At 42.0% G+C, this 13,187-nt stretch overlaps 1 protein-coding gene across 1 annotated transcript in view; it reads right to left on the reverse strand.

The window, feature by feature from the left end:
* The window catches only part of LOC137323529 (contactin-associated protein-like 5), a 930,346-nt gene that overhangs the window by 407,840 nt on the left and 509,319 nt on the right, over positions 1-13,187 (reverse strand). Inside the window, exon 11 of the mRNA XM_067987099.1 lies at positions 674-780. Coding sequence (XP_067843200.1) covers positions 674-780 — 107 coding nt within the window. The remainder of the gene's footprint in view (positions 1-673; positions 781-13,187) is intronic.

Below are 13,187 nucleotides of genomic sequence, written 5' to 3' on the forward strand. Positions count from 1 at the left end.
TGATCTAATTGAATAGCAGAACAGGCTCAAGGGGCTGAATGGCCTACTTCTGTTCCTATGTTACTTTGTTCATAATCTCACCATTAAATCACCAAAAGCTAAGCAAAGTCTGAAAGCATTGTTAAGCTATACAGTATCTTTCAACATATTCACTTGATAAGTTTTTCATTGTCTGTAGTTTCATTACATTTATGAGCTCCAAGGAACAGCCAGAGGAGTAACACAGATTTCTAACTGCATCTGTGGCTAGTCACACATTCTAATTGGCTCCCAGTTGTCCTTTCATACATGCTAGAGACTATCCTTATGGAAAAGGCTGTCCTCCTTTTAATCTGAGGTAAAAACCAATGCATTTTCAAGCAATAAAATATGTCCAGTTTCGTCATTAAATTCTTCAGTTCATGTGATGCTTTGGACTTAAAATCAGGTAGTAACAACATAGGCAGCGTCAACTGTAAAGAACAACTGACCGTCTAAGTGGCTAAAGGAATTGACCAGGACAATTCTTCTTTTTCCATTAGGGTATATGCACTAACATCTTCCTCAAGATCATGAGCTGGGGTTGGAATTATCAAAGTATAACTTAAACTGCATTAATTGTCCTTTTTGCAAAAAAAAGGCACTACACCTTCATACTCCAAAGAGAAAAATAAGTAATGCCAGTGTTACTCACAGCTGTGGCAGGTTTCTCCAGTGTAGCCAGTCCCAGCGCAATCACAGTAAAAGGTACTCCAGGATTGAGAGCATTCTCCACCGTGCTCACAATAATTTGGTAAACACCTACAATTACAAGAGTTGACGTTATGATAACCATCTTGTTTAAAAGGATGTCGCAAATATCAGAAAGGCTCTAGATAGAAAACTAGCCATCAGTTTGAACAGAGCGCGCACTGGATGGTCCTGACTGGTAGTACATGCCATGTCAAAATTGAACATTAATCCAAGTTTTGTACTCATGCAAACGTTAGTGGTCCTTCTGATTATCAGGATTTTGTGCTTTCCTGAATTTGGGTCAAAACATTCAGTGAAATCAGCTGTGTGAGAAAAAACATGCTTTTTCAGATCTGAAGTGGTGTTTGTAATGAACAAACTGTATGTTTAATGTGGGAAATCACAGCACTTCATAACAACACAGCGGCTTCAGTTGAATCAATGAGTGAGAATCTATCTATTTGCAAAGGGAAGTGGCATGTCATGTGCCATGGGATGCTTATGTAAGGGGGAGGCGAAGTCATTTTATCTTAAGATTTTAGTCCCTTTGAAGACATTTGGCACAATTTTACAATGGTGGCGGGTTGGCACCGGGGGGGGGGTGGGGGGGGGCGTGCTGAAGGTGTGCGTGGCAAACCTGAATTTAAAAAAATACCTTTTCTGACGCGATTGCGATGTAATTGATGGAGATTAAAGCTGTTTCCGGGTTTCGCGCCAGGCAGATAGCCTGATTTGACAGGCTGGCTGCCAACAGGAGATGCAATGCCGAGGTGGGGGGTGGAGAGAAAGAGAGAGAGCGAGACGTCATCCAACGCTGGAACAGAAAGTGGAGGACGCAGAAGGTCGGGGTGGGGGGGGTGGAGAGAGGAAGATCGGGGTGGACATCTGGGGGGGAGGGGGAGATCGGAGAGGGACATCGGGGGGGAGGGGGAGATCGGGAGGGACATTGGGAGCTGAGAGGGACATCAGAGAGGGAGACATCAGAGCATGGTGGAAAGGTAGGTTTATTTTGGTTTATTAACGTTGTGCAATGGTTTTTTATTTAATTTATGTTGTTTATTTTTGCCTGATCCGGCCCTGAAACCAAGCATGAATCGGAAGCTGTGGGAAAGCAGCCCAGGTAAGTTTAAAATCGTTTTAACTATTTACTACGTCAGGAATAAAGTACCTTAAGTACCTCAATGAGATAAATTTGGTTCTTGAACTATCATCCCTCCGGCTTTAATTGCCGACAGGACTTCTGGATTCGTGAAGCATGCACGCACATAGGCGCTTCTGTGGCAAACCCGAAAGTCGGCGGGTTGGAGCCGGCTTCTGAATCCGCTTGAGATTTTCGCCATTTTCACACACCCCCGCACCCCCTGCCTCCTCCACCCCCAACACATCCGCAATTTAATTTTAAAATTGAGCCCAATGTTTGTGTTTCATTGTAAATTTTGGAATTCATTCTTCGGGGGGGGGGAATTATCAGATGTCATTGAGTGAAACCCCAAAATCAGAAGGCTTCCACAAATTCCATAAATGTCAGGCAGTATGGAATGAGAAAAACCCATTCAACCCATCAGCCTATTCCCTCTACTGATCATGTACAATCTGCCGTCATGGATTCGAACTAACCCATTTTATCTCCTAGAAAACACATATTTTTCTCTCTCTCTCGGTTACGTTTTCACACACACACACACACACACACACACACACACAGAATTAGTGTCTCTCTCTCTCCCAATCACAGCGTAGGTGGATTGTAGCAGCCCATAATGATACACCTACCCATTCCAGCATATTACCTAATCATGTTCTTCTTTTCCTGTCACTTAATCTATTACCATCAATTTTCCAGGAAGTAACAGCCCATCTTTCCTTGTGACTCCTGAATAATGTGCCCAGAGTAAGGCATTTTTCTCATCATAATCATCACTTCTCTCTTCTTGCGCTAGTTCAAGGACTCTCTCATTAGTCATTCTTCCTGCCTACCTAATTTTTAGCACATCTGTAGGATCATAACTCAAACGCCTCCGGTCCTCTTGTTACTTTAGCATTCAAGGTCCTATTTTTACATCAGTACAACATTGTGCAGCAGGCACAAACTTAAACATCCTATTTAACACCAGCTGATTTAATATCTGCACAGAAATTGTCATCTATTCTTGCAGCCCTCCAGTCCATCTCCAGCCAAATAAATATTCATCTAGCTCTTTTTTCTTTAAAAGATATTGCTGTCAAAATAACAGTGAGGCTAATGGGGCTCGCCGTTATTTATGCGCAAATGGTACAGCAACTTCAGGTGAGGGCAAACGCACGGTCAAACGCGGAAATGCAAAAGTCGGTGTCCGAGATGCGCTGCTCCGCCGTTAGCTTTGTGAAAACGGCATCTCGCTGTTTGCCTCGCCATTGAAATGCATTGAATGGTGTGGAGTTGCTGTATTTACATAGCAGATACAAACTAAACTCGCCACAAAAAGTTAAGTCAAGTCATTTCAAGTTTAAGTACCCTTTTAACAATGTGATAAGTGTTAGTTACTGCCAGTCAACCTCTCTGGCACTGAAAATTAACTGTATTAATTGTTGGAAATTTAAATAAAATAAAAAAATAAAATTTCATTTTTAACTTTTCCTTTCTGTCTCTTTTTTTCTCTCTCTCTTAATCCAATCTTTCTTTCCCTCTCTTTATTTTGTTTTCTGTACCTGATTTGACACTGAATTCACCCACTCTAATTTACACTGCCTTGTCAGTCCTTCAATCACATTGTTTAAGGAGATACCCAGTTGCTTGCCCTGTTCACTCAGGTCCCAGATGCCCTGTTTCCCTCGCTGCGACGTTATCAGCTCACACTTTCAGCAACTTGCCATGCAAAACATCATCGAGATTAAATGGACAAAAGCCTGCTACAGCAAATTCTGGGACAATAATTCTTATAGCTTTAATTTGTTTTGGCTGAGAGAATATTACACATGTCCACTGGGCTGTCGGAAATAATTTATTCTCATCTCATCTTACACGAGACTTGTTAACTTTGTACTATAGTTTTGAATTTACAATCCATATTCAATAACCTGCTTGCATCTTTACACAACAAATTTAACGATGGTGCAAAGCAATCAGGCTTTGTTAACTGCTCAAGTCAACAGATGTTAACTGCTCATTCATCCCATTGTCATTATGGGTGCAGCATAGGTTTACAGACATTAGACACCGCACTCCAAAAAAAGATCCATTGTGTGAACCACTTTGAGACATTTTGACATAATAAGGGAAATCCTGAGGACCCATTTGGGATTCCTTTTGCTGAGATTATTCAGCAACATATTCGTCCTATATTAAGTGCTAACTGAAACTCTGCATTGAGGAAATAATTCTGGAATAGAAATGATGAAAACGACACTTATTTAACAAATTTTCAACAAAAAGATAAAGAACTCATGGTAAATATGGTAAAAGAAGTCGCATAGAATGCTGCATGAAAACATAATTTAAAAGAATTGAGCAGTGTTAGATGAGTTTTGACTCATTTAGTTGCGCTCTTGTCTCTGGGGCAGAAGTTTGTGAGTTCTTATCCTACAAGGCGACTTGACTGCATAAAGAAGGCTGACTCTCCAGTGCAGCATTGAAAGTACTAAAGTTAAGTAAATTTGTATGTTGGTACATAGCCTGAGCCTTTGTCTGATTGGGTGGATATTCACCTGCCTACCAAAAAAAGGAGCAGCACGTATTATAAACTGGAATACAGTGGAAAGGCATCACTATTTGATCACGGGTCTTGCATATTGGGGCCTTAGAGAAATAAAGAAAGAACTTGCATTCATATAGCACCTTTTATGACCTCAGGCCATCCCAAAGCGCTTCACAGCCAATGAAGCAATTTTGAAGTATAGTCACTGTTGTAACGTAGGGAAAACTTTGCTCACAGCAAGATCCCACAAACAACGAGATAAATGACCAGATAATCTGTCAATGTTGTCTGACGGACAAATATTGGCCAGGACATAGGAGAGAGCTCATCTGCTCTTCTTCGAATGGTGCCATGGGATCTTTACATTCACCTGAGAGGACAGACGAGGCCTCATTTTAGAGCCTTTTATCATTTGAAGCAAGATCCATATCTGATCTATCACAAGCAGATCCCAAACTTTTATGGGGGAGGAGGACCCGTTTGAATGTTTTTTATTGGTTGCGTGTTCCCTGGAGTCTAACCATCAGCTTCAATTCATTGACCCACCTTTTACACTCTTCTGGTATCTCCAATTGCAAGGAGCATTTTGTTAACCTCTTTGATTGCTTGAGCTGAAATGTTTGATATTGATATAATAACAGGTCAGTTGCTTGGTTCCCTGTAACACTAGCCTACCCTTTTTAAAAATCCGGGATGAGATCTTCAATTTGGCTTTACTGCAGCAGAGTTTACATGGTGAGTTTAGTCTTGCATATCATCTTGGTATATTTACTAGCAACAGATATTGAGGCAGACTCACTAAGACTAACAAAGGTCAAGTGGTTAATCTCCAGCTGCTGAAGTGGTAAAGTAATAGTTTCATCTCAAGTATGAGAGGACAGGTTAAATTTCATTGGCAGTAGATTACCATTTGGTACCATAGTTACTGACCAGCAGTAAATGTGACACATTTGTACTGCCAAAAGCACCTTACTGCCATCATAGAGGATAACTGTCCATCACCCCAACTAGGGTTTTTATACCATTTGTACTCAAGAGTTCTCAATAGGTATATATTCACTTAGCCCTTTCAAATATGGTCATTTAAATTTTCCTTTGTGCAGGAAAATTGTCATACAAGTCATCCACAGGTCCAACTCATCCCATCCACAAATGTCTTCATTTTGGACAGAAACTCCAGCTTTTCCTCTAGCATTTTCACCTGGATCAGCTTCATATGGTTTGTCCTTCACATGAGGGAGCATATTCCTATGGTTTTCATTTCCCTGTTCACCCCTCAGGTCTTTGAGAAAATAGAGAGAGAGATGTTCTACACTGGCCAAACCAGCAATAAGTTTCAAAATGTGTGATCTTCATGGTGTCGCTTTCATAGCACCTACATAAGAATTATTTGTTTCAGATAGATTCTCTACCTGAATCAAAAACAACAATTTGCATTTATATAGCGCCTTTAACATAGTAAAATGTCCCAAAGCGCTTCACAGGAGTATTATCAGACAAAATTTGACACCAAGCCACATAAGGAGACATTAGGACAGGTGACAAAAGCTTGGTCAAAATAGGTTTTACAGAACATCTTAAAGGAGGAGGGAGAGGTGGAGAGACAGAGGGGCTTTGTGGCAGGGTGGGGGGGGGGGGCAATTTCAGAGCTTAGGACCTAGACAGCTGTTATTGGGATAATAGTGCTGCTCTTCTAACGTCCACATGGATTAAAGAAGGTAACTATTGGTTAAATACTGTGAACGTTACTTATCCCTAGTAATCATCCACAACATTCAAACGCTATCTTAAAATAATTGCCATTTAGGCCTCTTTAATGGAATCATGTTGATCCTACTTAAGCACATCCAATTACTGCAGGTGACAGGAGTTTGTCTCTTCCATTAAGACATGTCTTTCTACACAGAGGCTATGTTGAGTTTAATCCAAACACAGACACTTAAACCCATGGGACTAAAGGGACAGTGGCAGCATGGATACTAAATTGGCTAAGGGACAGAAAGCAAAGAGTAGGGGTGAACGGTTGTGAACAGACTGGAGGGAAGTATACAGTGCTGTTGTTCAGGGATCAGTATTAGGACCACTGCTCTTTTTGGACTTGGATATACAGGGCATAATTTCAAAGTTTGCAGATGATACGAAACTCAGGAATGTAGTAAACAATGTGGAGGGTAGTAACAGACTTCAGGACCACAAAGACAGACTGGTGAAATGGGCAGACACATGGCAGTTGAAATTTAATGCAGAGAAGTGTGAAGTGATATATTTTGTAGGAAGAATGGGGAGAGGCAATATAAACTAAATGGTAAATTTTGAAGGGGGTACAGGAACAGAGAGATCTGGGGGTGTATGTACACAAATCTTTGAAGGTGACGGGGCAAGTAGAGAAGGCTGTTAAAAAAGCATATGGGATTCTGGCCTTTATTAATAGAGGCATAGAGTACAAAAGCAAGGAAGTTATGCTAAACATTTATAAAACACTGATTAGGCCTCAGCTAGAGTATTGTGTTCAATTCTGGACACCACACTTAGGAAGGGTGTCAATGCCCTAGAAAGGGTGCAGAAGAAATTTACTAGAATGGTACCAGGGATGAGGGACTTCAGTTGTGTGGAGAGACTGGAGAAGCTGGAGTTGTTCTCCTTAGAGCAGTGAAGGTTAAGAGGAGATTTAATAGAGGTGTTCAAAATCATGAACCATTTACATAAGAGTAAATAAGGAGAAATTGTTTCCAGTGGTAGAAGGGTCGGTAACCAGAGAACACAAATTTGAGGAGACTGGCAAAAGAACCAGAGGCGACATGAGGAAACATTATTTTTAACGCAGCGAGTTGTGATGATCTGGAATGCACTGCCTGAAAGGGTGGTGGAAGCAGAGTCAATAATAACTTCCAAAAGGGAATTGGATAAATACTTGGAGGGAAAAAAAAATATAGGGCTATGGGGAAAGAGCAGGGGAGTGGGAGTAATTGGATAGCTCTTTCAAAAAGCCAGCACAGGCAAGATGGGCCAAATGGCCTCTTTCTGTGCTGTAACATACTATGATACTACAATGGTTTGAAGTAGTTGTGCTTAACTGGTGTCAAACAAGGACATCCCACTGGAGCGCATCTGCTTTACTGCTTAAAGCATATAAGTTTTCAAACCGGGCCCCATGAGGGGATCAAGTAGGTCCCTAAGGTATTTAGATTTTTATCCGCTTACAGATTTCTGTATTGCTGATTTGCAAGCATGTTATTTGTTCCTGTGTTCTAATAAAAACAGTTCCTTCAATGATAGCATTGTTTTCCTTTGGGTAACTGATACTATCTTTTGGATGTTAGAGTCATAGAGTCATAGAGTTATACAGCATGGATAGAGGCCCTTCGGCCCATTGTGTCCGCGCCGGCCATCAGCCCTGTCTACTCTAATCCCATATTCCAGCATTTGGAACGTTGCCTTGTATGCTATGGCATTTCAAGTGCTCATCCAAATGCTTCTTGAATGTCGTGAGGGTTCCTGCCTCCACAACCCTTTCAGGCAGTGAGTTCCAGACTCCAACCACCCTCTGGGTGAAAACGTTCTTTCTCAAATCCCCTCTAAACCTCCCGCCTTTTACCTTGAATCTATGTCCCCTTGTTATAGAACCCTCAACGAAGGGAAAAAGCTCCTCAGTATCCATCCTATCTGTGCCCCTCATAATTTTGTACACCTCAATCATGTCCCCCCCTCAGCCTCCTCTGCTCCAAGGAAAACAAACCCAATCTTCCCAGTCTCTCTTCATAGCTGAAGCGCTCCAGCCCTGGTAACATCCTGGTGAATCTCCTCTGCACCCTCTCCAAAGCGATCACATCCTTCCTGTAGTGTGGCGACCAGAACTGCACACAGTACTCCAGCTGTGGCCTAACCAGTGTTTTATACAGCTCCATCATAACCTCCTTGCTCTTATATTCTATGCCTCGGCTAATAAAGGCAAGTATCCCATATGCCTTCTTTACCACCTTATCTACCTGTTCCGCCGCCTTCAGGGATCTGTGAACTTGCACACCAAGATCCCTCTGACCCTCTGTCTTGCCTAGGGTCCTCCCATTCATTGTGTATTCCCTTGCCTTGTTAGTCCCTCCAAAGTGCATCACCTCGCACTTTTCCGGGTTAAATTCCATTTGCCACTGTTCTGCCCATCTGACCAACCCATCTATATCGTCCTGCAGACTGAGGCTATCTTCCTCGCTATTTACCACCCTACCAATTTTTGTATCATCAGCGAACTTACTGATCATACCTTTTACATTCATATCCAAGTCATTAATGTAGACCACAAACAGCAAGGGACCCAGCACCGATCCCTGTGGTACCCCACTGGCCACAGGCTTCCAGTCACAAAAACAACCTTCGACCATCACCCTCTGCCTTCTGCCACTAAGCCAGTTTTGTAACCAAAGTGCCAAGGCACCCTGGATTCCATGGGCTCGTACCTTCTTGACCAGTCTCCTGTGGGGGACTTTATCGAAGGCCTTACTGAAATCCATGTATACCACATCCACTGCGTTACCCTCATCCACACGCCTCGTCACCCCCTCAAAAAATTCAATCAAATTAGTCAGACATGATCTTCCCTTGACAAAGCCATGTTGACTATCCCTGATTAATCCTTGCTTCTCCAAGTGGAGACTAATTTTGTCCTTCAGAATTTTTTCCAATAATTTTCCTACCACTGATGTTAGGCTCACTGGCCTGTAGTTCCCCGGTTTTTCCCTACTCCCCTTCTTGTATCAATACTTGCTCCACACAGAACAGCTGTAAAATCATTGGTTTCAAAACAAAACGCAGGGGCAAATCTAGGGATATGTATTTGATAGTCACAATATTTATCTCTAGAGTTACAATTCTCTTCGGTGTTAAGCTGTCAGATTCCGCCTTCAGCTTCATCTCTTCCTGCAGGCAGCATTTTGCTAGGCATTACGTAACTGTAATAGAAGTCATTTTACTTGGTGAGCCTAGAAATTGGATTGAACCTAATGAGGCCATGCCGCAGCATCACATCAAATTAGTCTGCTGGCCTCATTTGCTTATTACCAGTGAGCTATGGGTACCAGTTTCAGCTCACCAGTCCTGGGGTGGGGTGCAGGAAGATTGGCCAGCTCAGAAGCCAGCCGAGATCATTAGGAGAGTTAGGTGGGCAATGGGGAGTGGAGGGGAGGTGCAAACAGTGGCCGACAGTGGCTCGTGGATTTAATGTGGAGCCCAGAGGAGCACTTCTGCTCCTCCCAGCTCCACAATAAGGCAAGTAAAAAAATACAAACTAACCTTTCTCCAGCAGTTCCTTTAAGGACTGCTGGTTTGGCTGCCAAGCGCCTGAAGAAGCTGACAGCACTATGCGCGGCGCATGCTGTTGTCATGCACGATCAAATTTTGCAACGGGAACCTCATACAAGGGTTAGGCCCCCTATTCATAGAGTTACATCGAGTCCATGACACAGAAACAGGCCATTTGGCCCAACTGGTCAATGCCGACATTTATGCTCCACACAAGCCTCCTCCCACCCCTCTTCACCGAACCCTATCAGCATATCCTTCTATTCCTTTCTCCCTCATGTGCTTATCTACCTTCCCCTTAAATACTATTCGCCTCAACTACTCTTTGTGGTAGCATGTTCCATATTCTTACCACTCTAGGTAAAGAAGTTTCTCTTGAATTCCCTATCGGATTTGTTGAATCTTGAAGACCCCATCAGGTCACCCCTCAGCCTTCTCTTTTCTAGAGAAAAGAGCCGTAGTCTGTTCAGCTTTTCCTGATAAGTATATCCTCTCAGGTCTGCTATCATCCTTGTGAATCTTTTTTGCACCTTCCCCAGTGCCTCTATACCTTTTTTATAATATGGAGACCAGAACTGTGTGCAGTACTCCAAGTGTGGTCCAACCAAGTTCTATACAAGTTTAAAATACCTTCTCTGCTTTTTAATTCTATCCCTCTAGAAATGAACCCCAGTGCTTGGTTTGCTTTTTTTATGGCCTTATTAACCTGCGTCGATTTTAGTGATTTTGTGTATCTGTAGCCCTAGATCACTTTGCTCCTCTACCCAATTTAGACTTATTATCCAAGCAGTATGTGACCTCCTAATTCTCCCTACAAAAATGCATCACCTCACATTTATCTATATTGGAATTAATTTGCCGATTACACGCCCATTCTGCAAGTTTATTAATGCCTCTAGTAATTTGTCACATTTTTTTCTCAGCATTAACCATACCCCCCAATTTGGTATCATCCTTAAATTTTTGAAATTGTATTTGTGATTTCCAAGTCCAAATCGCATATGCAAAGGGCTTAACGCCTGTTACAGGCATGCCCACTAGACGCCGATGGAAGAGCATTTACCAATATGGTGGGCAGTGCACTTCTGGCACGAAATGAGCGCACGTGTACGCTGCCCGACATATTGGAGCCTCAGGCACCCATGTCACGCCTGTAAAACGGGCGCATCGTAATCCAATTCCAAGGCCGTGATGTCTTAGCTATCCTGAAATCAACTAAACAGTCGAGTGGATTATCTATTTAATCTCTATCTTGGTCCTGGGGGTTGTGCATGTGATCTGTTCATAATTCCTTGCAGTCCTTATGAAAGTTAGTATTACTGGCATTCCAGGTTGGGGGCGGGGGGCAGGTGCAGCCTAATCACTGATGGTCTGCCTCATTCAGTATCCCAAGTAGACTTGGATGAGAGTGGGCTTGCTCAGCTCCATCAGTTTCTCTGAGAGTTGTGCATTTTTTCTGTCCCACTTCTCCCCAAAAGCTCGAGGCAGGGTCTCTAGGATTTACTCTCTCAATGTTCCTGGTTTCTGTTGCATTAACTGTCCTTCACCTGATATGTTGGCAGAGCTCTCTGTTCTCTGATAACTGCTTTGTTTGATTGAAGTTTCGTACTGAGTTAATGGTGCATTTTTAAAAATTATCATGATTTCTGATTTGAGATTAAAAATTTGCAAATATGAAAAATCCAAAAATCCTTCCTGTCTTTTGGAGGGAAAGCAATGAACCAGTGGCATTTATAAATAAATTGTAAACCATTAGAGAATTTTGAAGAGCTAAAGTTGTTTGGCAGGTATATTTTATTTACTTAATTAAAGTAGGCACTGTTCTGTTAATTTGTGTGTTTTTTTAAAAAAGAAGTAAATTATCTGTTGATGTTTTAATTGTTAATAAAAGCACTTGAACATTCCTCAGCAGGTTACTTAAAGCAATCAATAATGAATGCAGGTCACTGTTCTGTTTGTGAGCTTAAGGACATAGAGAACGTTAAATCACACTCTACTATTTTATAAATAACGGACTAATCTATCACTCTTAATCAGTGGCCAGTTTGGCTTCGAGTCCACTGGAGGAGTTATACTTGAGGATCAAACCTTTGTTTGAAGGCAGTGTTGTTACTGTTAAAATAACTTTTATTTTTTGTGTTTTTCCCCTCTGAATACTTGGGACCTTCCTCCCATCTTTTATTTTTGCTGAAGTAGTTCATTCACACAGGCAGACGATCTGGACTGGAGTTGAGAGAACGATTATTCGCCACGGTAACCTGGATTCTCTGAGGTAAGAGTTTCCCCACACACATGAAGTTTTTTTCGGGGAACCGAAGTTTAACTCAGCAGCTGAAAAAATGCTGACTTACATCCACTGGGTAGGGATTATATAGATAGGCACTTGAGAAGGAGGCCATATGGGAAGTGCACACTGCATCTCTGAATTCTCTCTATGTGTTTGAGGCAGATCCTGGTGTCCCAAGAGTGTGCTTGTTGTGTTTGAAGAAGACCTTCGTTCAGTGAGCACAGAATTGTCACAACGAGTAATCAACCCATTTCTATAATTTGTTAAATTGAGCTTTAGCTAGAACAAACAGCGCACTGAATCTCCAACTGCTGGGAAATTATAGTCTTGGTAAAGGTAATTTGTTATTGGTCACTGGTTTGTAAAAGTTTGTTTCTCCATTTTTCTGCTCCACCGTGCAATAGTTTTGTTTTAAAAGACAACTCACCCCTAATTAAAATAATGAATAAATTGATTGTTACTCACTCCTATTGTTAGAGGGTGAGCAAGATGGGCAGTATCAGTGATTAAAGTGGGTCAGATCAGAACTCTGGTACATTAGCAAAAATCTCTCTCTCTCCCCCTCGAGACTGCAGTTATATTCCACTGTCGCTGTGAGACGGATTCCTGGATACAATCGGATAGGTTTTGATTTTGTGCGCTGGTGTAAAACAGGTGACAGCAGGTCGGCAGCCCGTTTTACATCTCTCTTGATTTTTATTTCTGTTGACTTCAACGGAAATAAAAATCGGGGAAGATGTAAAACGGGCTGCCAGTTCACTATCTCCCGTTGAGTTTGTGTCAAATTACACTCAAAACCACTTAGCAGTAGTGCTAAAGTTTCAGTATAAATGCAGCCCAGGATGATGTGTGAAAAAGATATTGACCCAGAATTTGCTGGGAAAATAACGGCAAGTTAAATGCACATGACGTAATTATTGTGTAAAAGAAACAGCAATTTGTGGCGAGGAAGAGAGCTGTGAATCATCACAAAATTCTGGACAATTTACACCGTTCTTCCGTTAACCATGCAAAAACTGAAGCTTGCCTTCAACCACCCCCGAGTTTCAAGAAATTGCTGCATTTGCGCTGTTAAAATAAATTAAACTTGCCGCAGAGTGTTATGGTTGGTATTTAACGACATAAAGATCCTTTTAATGACGAAATTTATGTTCCTGCAATTCCACTCAACCTCGAAGGCCCAGAAAGGGAACAGTTGAAACTATGGAGTCTCACTCTTGCAG

This window comes from Heptranchias perlo, chromosome 7, assembly GCF_035084215.1.
Source record: "Heptranchias perlo isolate sHepPer1 chromosome 7, sHepPer1.hap1, whole genome shotgun sequence".
NCBI lineage: Eukaryota > Metazoa > Chordata > Chondrichthyes > Hexanchiformes > Hexanchidae > Heptranchias > Heptranchias perlo.